The 8266-nt window shown below is 49.5% G+C and overlaps 1 protein-coding gene across 2 annotated transcripts in view; it reads right to left on the bottom strand.

Moving 5' to 3' along the window:
- Positions 1-1837: 1837 nt before the first annotated feature.
- LOC120979688 (inter-alpha-trypsin inhibitor heavy chain H3-like) overlaps positions 1838-8266 on the bottom strand; it is a 66372-nt gene continuing 59943 nt past the window's right edge. For both annotated transcript variants that reach the window (XM_040408595.1, XM_040408596.1), the window contains 5 exons: positions 5852-5968; positions 5549-5717; positions 5180-5325; positions 2671-2746; positions 1838-2453 (listed from right to left, as the gene is read on the bottom strand). In XM_040408595.1, the coding sequence (XP_040264529.1) occupies positions 2321-2453; positions 2671-2746; positions 5180-5325; positions 5549-5717; positions 5852-5968 (641 nt within the window). In that variant the 3' untranslated portion in view covers positions 1838-2320. The remainder of the gene's footprint in view (positions 2454-2670; positions 2747-5179; positions 5326-5548; positions 5718-5851; positions 5969-8266) is intronic.

Here is an 8266-nt window from a genome sequence, read left to right as displayed (position 1 = left end):
CTGCCGAGTTTATTGTGCAGGGAAGGGGAATGTAAGCTGTGACCATTAACTTCTATGGAGAAATGTTGTGGGCATGCTCTGTGACCTCTGCCGAGTTTATTGTGCAGGGAAGGGGAATGTAAGCTGTGACCATTAACTTCTATGGAGGAGTGTTGTGGGCATGCTCTGTGACCTCTGCCGAGGAGATTGTATTGGGAAGCGGAGAATGTAAGCTGCGACTGTTACCTACTAACTTCTGTGAAAGAGAATTGACCTGTACGTGGGAAGGGTATTATGAGCCTAAAGCCTGTTTTACACTGCCTGATTTTTTTTACAGATAATCGCTAATGAGCATTCGCATCAATGAGTGTTCGCAGGAATGCTCTTTAGCGATCATGTAAACACAACATATAATGCAACAGCTCTCTGCAAACCAAATAAAGTACAAAAACATATTATAATGCTAATGCTATGCTAATAAGTTAGAGATGCTTGGCAAATACATTTTGTACAAAATTATTTGAGCCCGTCTGCCGCACGTCAAGGCGATCTCTGTAAGATGGGAACCTAACACTACGTTCTACCTGTTAAGTGCCATGACAGCGACCATGAAATTCAGGGGGTGTAGGTTCCACATGCATGCTGGGTCCCCTTTGATTTTTATCATTTTTGGTGCCAAAATGGCCTCCATTGAATACAGGGGATGCAAGTACCAACATGCATGCCAAGTCCACTACCCACTCCATACCTCTCCTGGTGTCAGGGGCTTCCAGTGAGTGGGAAGGAGCAGGCTAAGCTTTATACTCAGGCTGGTCAGGAGTGTACGACCGACTGGAGTCAGCCACACCTCCAGTACTAAATACAAGGGAAACACAAAAGGGGTTGGTCAGCACATCCCAATGCGCAGGTGCACGCTGCTATGACTGAAAACACAAAACAACACAACATATAATGCAACAGCTCTCTGCAAAACAAATAAAGTACAAAAACATATTATAATGCTAATGCTATGCTAATAAATTAGAGATGCTTGGCAAATACATTTTGTACCAAAATTATTTGAGCCCGTCTGCCGCACGTCAAGGCGATCTCTTGTACTTTATTTGGTTTGCAGAAAGCTGTTGCATTATATATTGTGTTGTTTTGTGTTTCCAGTCATAGCGGCGTGCACCTGCGCATTGGGATGTGCTGACCAACCCCTTTAGCGATCATGTGGCAGTGTAATACTGCCGCCGATTGCCAGATGATCAAGCAAATCTTTTGACATGGTGTCTAATAACGATCTGCCGCCAGCAAATCACTATACAGCATGGGGACAAGCGGTGGCATAGCGACCACTTGTCCTCCTACTGAGAAGGAGAACGCTGAATGGAAATGCCTCGCTTCAAGGCTGTCTGGAGGTGGCTGCAGATAGTAAGCAGCTCCTGGAAGAGTCTGATACTACAAAGGGAAGATATAGGCGGTGACACTAGTGTACTGCAGCATCAGGCGGGGACGTGATGGATCGAGGCACAGAGAGGTATGATAGCGATTGCCTGGTGCACTGAGGACAACCATAGAGCGGTGATAATGTCTTACCAAGCAAGACCGAGACATCAAGTGGTCAGGTAGTGAGCTAACTCATCGAGCGCTCATCAGACTGAGGGCCAGGGAGGATAACTATGGGGGAGGGGGGCCATGCAGGCTGAATGTGCAAACTGCTGCTACAGCGGTGTAGGCGGAGAGTATTGGCGGTCTAGGTGGGGTGAGTTCTGGCGTCTGCGCTGTTATTATGGTGTGTCTGTGGGTCCAGCTCAAAACCAAGGGTGACTACGGACATGTTCTCTCTTAACCCTCACCCACCACAGAGGATCAGGAGGGATTTTGAACATTTTATTATCATGCAGATTATCAATATTTCAAAACCACAATCACAGGACTGTTTGACGTCTCACCCGTTCTTCTGGGAATTCGCGCAAAAGCAGACAGAAATGCGCAATCCGGCTTACACTGTCCCCAAGATCGGGACTGTTGGCAACTATGAGGTGATGGTCGGCATTGTATGTTTGATAACTTTTTGGGGGCAGCGATTGTCTCTAGATACATCAGAATAATTCTGGTCTGCGTATCTCCGGCCGCTATTTGCCCCTATAGGACAATGGAGGGTGAAATGCTACGTACAGCTCTGGATCTCCGTCTCGGTTGTGTTATATAAGGGCAGTATGTATATCCAATAATGAGAAAGTCGCCTGAATTTACATGTGATCTACGGGAATCACATTTCTCCGGCACAATGACAACAAATGTAAGGAAGGAGGATTTAATTCCAGGTCCCGGATTATCCGCCACATTCTGTCGATTATTACTGCGGAATTGTAAAGACGTCTGACACAATGTATCCAGCTCCACCCAGCAGATTGTCAGGGCTGAGGTGGGCGTGCTGGCAGAGGCCTTGGCGCTCCTCCCCGTGCGGAGTGAAATCACAGTCTGGGAACCTAAACAGAAAGAGTTAGAGATGACGTATATCGCCCATAGTCCACGTTTACCCCATAATAACCCTGAAGGGCGAAGCTTCAGCTAATGGAGGATCTCGGTGACAACACATCACACAGGATGACAGAGCCCTCCCGTTGTCACCGGATGCATGTGTGGACTGTTGCTAGGCAACCTCCCGGATACAACTATAGAGCCGTAGTAATGGGATGTTTGTACCTGAGAAGCGGAACGGTCTTCGAGCCAACGCTGAAGGAATCAGAGTTCAGTTTTACATCAATATTAATGAACTGACCTGAAATTCATGAAACGATACATAGTTAAAAGTGAGTCTGTTACATTGTCATCAAGGGAGAGCCCCCTAATACCCCCTAATTCCTCCCCTCCCCCTCCTTCCTGAGCAGCTCCCCACATCTCACCCATTCCTCCTCTTCAACCCCCCATTTATCATGTCCGTTTTCAGATACCTATTTCTCCCCTCTGCCCCATTTCCACCCCTCCCCCTCTTGCTCCTCCAATCCTCCCCTCCCCCTTCTACCCCCTCATTCCTACCTTCCCCCTTCTACCCCCTCATTCCTCCCCTCCCCCCCTTCTCCTCATTCCTCCCCTCCCCCTTCTACCCTCTCATTCCTCCCCTCCCCCTTTCTACCTCCTCAATCCTCCCTTCGCCTTTCTACCCCCTCATTCCTCCCCTTCTACCCCCTCATTCCTCCCCTCCCCCTTATACTCCCTCATTCCTCCCCTCCCCCTCTTGCTCCTCCATTCCTCCCTTCCCCCTTCTACCCCCTAATTCCTCCCCTCCCCCTCCTGCTCCTCCATTCCTCCCCTCCCCCTCCTCATTCCTCCCCTCCCTCTCCTGCTCCTCATTCCTCCCCTTCTACCCGCTCATTCTTCCCTTCCCCCTCCTCCTCCATTCCTCCCCTCCCCCTTCTACCTCCTCATTCCTCCCTTCCCCTTTCTACCCCCTCATTCCTCCCCTCCCCCTCTTGCTCCTCCATTCCTCCCTTCCCCCTTCTACACCCTAATTCCTCCCCTCGCCCTCCTCATTCCTCCCTTCCCCATTCTACCCCCTAATTCCTCCCCTCCCCCTCCTGCTCCTCCATTCCTCCCCTCCCACTTCCTCATTCCTCCCCTCCCCCTCCTGCTCCTCCATTCCTCCTCTCCCTCTCCTGCTCTTCATTCCTCCCCTTCTACCCCCTCATTAATCCCCTCCCCCTCCTATTCCTCATTCCTCCCCTCCTACCCCCTCATTCCTCCCCTCCCCCTCCTATTCCTCATTCCTCCCCTTCTACCTCCTAATTCCTCCCCTCCCCCTCCTATTCCTCATTCCTCCCCTTCTACCCCCTAATTCCTCCCCTCCCCCTCCTATTCCTCATTCCTCCCCTTCTACCCCCTAATTCCTCCCCTCCCCCTCCTGCTCCTCCATTCCTCCCCTCCCCCTTCTACACCCTCATTCCTCCGCTTCTACCCCCTCATCCCTCCTCCTCCTCCTGCTCCTCCATTCCTCCCCTCCCCCTCCTGTGACTCAATTCCTCCTCCTTCTACCCCCTCATTCCTTTCCTCCCTGTCCTGACTGCCATTCCTCCCCCTTCTACCCCCTCATTCCTCCCCTCCCCCTTCTACCCCCTCATTCCTCCCCTCCCCCTTCTACCCCCTCATTCCTCCCCTCCCTCTCCTGCTCCTCATTCCTCCCCTTCTACCCGCTCATTCATCCCTTCCCCCTCCTTCATTCCTCCCCTCCCCCTTCTACCCCCTCATTCCTCCCCTCTTGCTCCTCCATTCTTCCCTTCCCCTTCTACACCCTACACCCTAATTCCTCCCCTCGCCCTCCTCATTCCTCCCCTCCCCCTCATTCCTCCCCTCGCCCTCCCCCTCATTCCTCCCCTCATTCCTCCTCTCCCCTTTCTACCCCTCATTCCTCCCCTCCCCCTCATTCCTCCCCTCCCCCTCATTCCTCCTCTCCCCTTTCTACCCCTCATTCCTCCCCTCCCCCTCATTCCTCCCCTCCCCCTCATTCCTCCTCTCCCCTTTCTACCCCTCATTCCTCCCCTCCCCCTCATTCCTCCCCTCCCCCTCATTCCTCCTCTCCCCCTCATTCCTCCCCTCCCCTTTCTACCCCTCATTCCTCCCCTCCCCCTCATTCCTCCCCTCCCCCTCATTCCTCCCCTCCCCCTCATTCCTCCCCTCCCCTTTCTACCCCTCATTCCTCCCCTCCCCCTCATTCCTCCCCTCCCCCTCATTCCTCCTCTCCCCTTTCTACCCCTCATTCCTCCCCTCCCCCTCATTCCTCCCCTCCCCCTCATTCCTCCTCTCCCCTTTCTACCCCCTCATTCCTCCCCTCCCCCTCATTCCTCCCCTCCCCCTCCTGCTCCTCATTCCTCCTCTCTCCTTTCTACCCCCTCATTCCTCCCCTCCCCCTCATTCCTCCCCTCCCCCTCATTCCTCCCCTCCCCCTCATTCCTCCCCTCCCCCTCATTCCTCCTCTCCCCTTTCTACCCCTCATTCCTCCCCTCCCCCTCATTCCTCCCCTCCCCCTCATTCCTCCTCTCCCCTTTCTACCCCCTCATTCCTCCCCTCCCCCTCATTCCTCCCCTCCCCCTCCTGCTCCTCATTCCTCCTCTCCCCTTTCTACCCCCTCATTCCTCCCCTCCCCCTCATTCCTCCCCCCTCCCCCTCTCGCTCCTCCATTCCTTCCTTCTCCCGCTGTTCCCAGGTCTTCAACACGTACCGATTACCCCGGTGGTGCTATTCCCTGCGGAGTATCTGCCATCTTTAAATAAGGACTGGTGCAACGAGTTTCCACTGAGGGCGATTGTAAAATTAACTCCGACATCGAGAGGAAAAGTCACTTGTTCATTATTCACTTTCAGAATTCTAGAAAAGAAAAGAAAAATCAGTGAAAATAAAGAGAAATATGGCCGACGTGAGGATGAACGAGCAAAGGAAGAAATGAACGTGAGGAACTATATGTGAATGAAGATGAATGAGCCGTAATCCGAGCTCTGATCTATGAATGTCGCAGAATAATCTCTTCTGTCACTTAAAATAAACCCCCTCCCCCAACTTTCACCACATTGTATCCAGATGTATCACTGACCCTGGATATTCAATGGCTGCCGTCCAGTCATAAATGGCGACGCGCTCATTCCGTATTACGGAGATATTTTCTGCATTGACATCGACCTTCAGACCGGCTCTCTTATTCTCCAGGCCAAATCTCCCAAAACCTCTGCCGTCTTCACTCATTTTACCGTTCACGGTGACGCCTGGCGAGGAGAGAAAACGGAGATGGTAAAATGTCAGGTGATAAGCAGCGCCGGGGATGACTAATCAGAGGTGCAAGAGGATGAATCAGCAGAAATGTGCGTCTGGACTATGAAGATACGTGAACGCCCCCTACCCGTCCTTTCATCGTGAAACAAGTTGACGGTCAAATTCTGCGCCTCGGTAATTCTGAAACAGATTCTGTCCCTTTCATCCAGATTTCCTAATATTACGTGGAAAGTCTCACACAATGCTGAAAAAAAGGAATAAATAAAAAATAATAAAGAAAAAAAAGAATGAAAATCATGTGAATGCGCCTCCCTTTTGAAGCTCCTCCCTCTTTTTGAGGCCCCTCCCTCTTTTAATATGGGAACCATATAAAATGTATTCATTCTGTGCTTGCTGTAGGTGAAATCAGCTCTCTGGTAAGTTGGGATGGAGAAGGAACTTATGGTTTTTAATAGCGGAAAAAATGTGAACAAAGCTGCAGTGTAAAGTATGGAGGATATTTAAAAGCAAAGAGTAGTACCTCTATGACACATGATTTGGTGCATTTTGCTCTGCTGCACCTGTAGCTGACATCAACATGGTCAGATAGCATATCAATAAAATAATACCCATGCTGCCCTTCCCTCAACAAAATAGGACCCTATTGTGGCGAGGTCCGATTATACCATCAGTTCCTGGTCTGACCGTCATGTAGGGGAGAAGCTGCAGCATTGGTTCTGCTCGCGCCTAGGCTGGTACATGAAGGGGGAAGGGGTTATGAAGCAAAATGCACACAAATTCTGGAGGAAATTGTGACAAGATTATCAGGAGTTTTGGACATTTTTTGCAACCGTTTTAAAAAGTATCTGGGAAAAGGGGTGTGGCTAAGAGGTGCACCAAATCTATTAATGCCATGCACCATTTTTTTGTGCAAAATATTGGTGTAAAAGTACAGCAGCCTGGGGTTGTCATAAGTAAGAGGAAACTGTGAACAAATGTATCGTTACTCAGGTGCCACATTTTGCGTCATTTTTTTGCACTGTTCGCCACTAGTAATAAATCTCCTCTGCAGTCTGTTCATTGTTTTTTATTGGGGGTCCCCTTGGGTGATGAGCCCACCGTAATTTACTGCAGCAGGTGGAAAAGATCCCCAGCGGAACCAACTTACATGTCTGTGATATGACTGTCCCTATTATATCCACTAAAACACAAAAGAAGAGAGAAGATGTCAGCAAATTCACATTCCAGCCCCCTCCTGCACCCCCTATACCTATACAGCATCCGGCCACCAGTAGGTTTGCCTCATGCCCAGTGGGTTTTCATTGGGGGGGGTGGGTCACTTTACACGTGGCATGTGCAATCCACACGAGGTCACAATGTAACAATTCAGTGCATAACATAAAGGATACGCACTGCTGTCCAAATCTGAAAGGTAAGAAACATAAAGGCTTCCATTAGATACAAAGCTCACTGTCCAAATTATCATAACCCGATGAAAAGCTATAAAAAAAGGAAAGGTGAGGAAAAGAGGGGAGAGTAAAGGAAAGGGGAGGAAAGGAGAGGAGAAGAAAGGAAAGGAGAAGAGAGCAGAGGAAAGAAAAGGAAAGGAGAGGGAAGAGGAAAGGAGAAGGAAGAAGAGGAAAGGAAAAAGGAGGGGAGGGAAGAAAAGGAGATGAAAGCAAAGAAGAGGAGAAGAGAGGAGAGGAAAGCAGAGGAAAAGAGGAGAGGAAAGCAGAGGAAAAGAGGAGAGGAAAGAAGAGGAGAGGAAAGGAAACAGGAGGAAAGGAGAGAAAAGGAAAGTAGAGGGAATTAGAGGAGAGTAAAGGAAAGAAGAGGAAAGGAGAGCAGAAAAAAGGTGAGGAGAGGAAAGGAAATCAGAGGAGAGGAAATGAGAGGAGAGTAAAGGAAAGAAGAGGAGAGGAAATGAGAGGAGAGTAAAGGAAAGAAGAGGAAAGATAAGAAGAGGAAAGGAGAACAAAAAAAGGAAAGAAGAGGAAAGAAAGGAAGACGAGAGGAGAGGAAAGAAGAGAAAAGGAGAGGAGAGGGAAAAAAGAGGAGAGGAAAGGAGAGCAAATGAGAGGAGAGGAAAGTAGAGTAAAGGAAAAGAGAGGAGAGGAAATTGTGACAAGATTATCAGGAGTTTTGGAAATTTTTTGCAACCGTTTTAAAAAGTGTCTGGAAAAATGGGTGTGGCTAAGAGGTGCGCCAAATTTATTAATACCATGCACCATTTTCTGTTGCAAAATGTTGGTGTAATAGTACAGCAGCCTGGGGTTGTCATGAGTAAGAGGAAACTGTGAACAAATGTATCGTTACTCAGGCGCCCGTTGATAAAATTGCCACATTTTGCGTCATTTTTTTTCACTGTTCGCCACTAGTAATAAATCCCCTCCGCAGTCTGTTCATTGTTGGGGTTTTATATTGGGGTCCCCTTGGGTGATGATCCCCCCATAATCTACTGCAGCAGGTGGAAAAGATCCCCAACGGAACCAACTTACATGTCTGTGATCCGACTGTAGCCATTATATTCACTAAAACAGAAAAGAAGAGAGAAGATGTCAGC

Source organism: Bufo bufo, chromosome 9, assembly GCF_905171765.1.
Source record: "Bufo bufo chromosome 9, aBufBuf1.1, whole genome shotgun sequence".
In the NCBI taxonomy this organism is placed as follows: Eukaryota; Metazoa; Chordata; class Amphibia; order Anura; family Bufonidae; genus Bufo; species Bufo bufo.
Note: the sequence above shows the minus strand (reverse complement) of the source record. Positions and strands in the feature narration are given on the sequence as shown.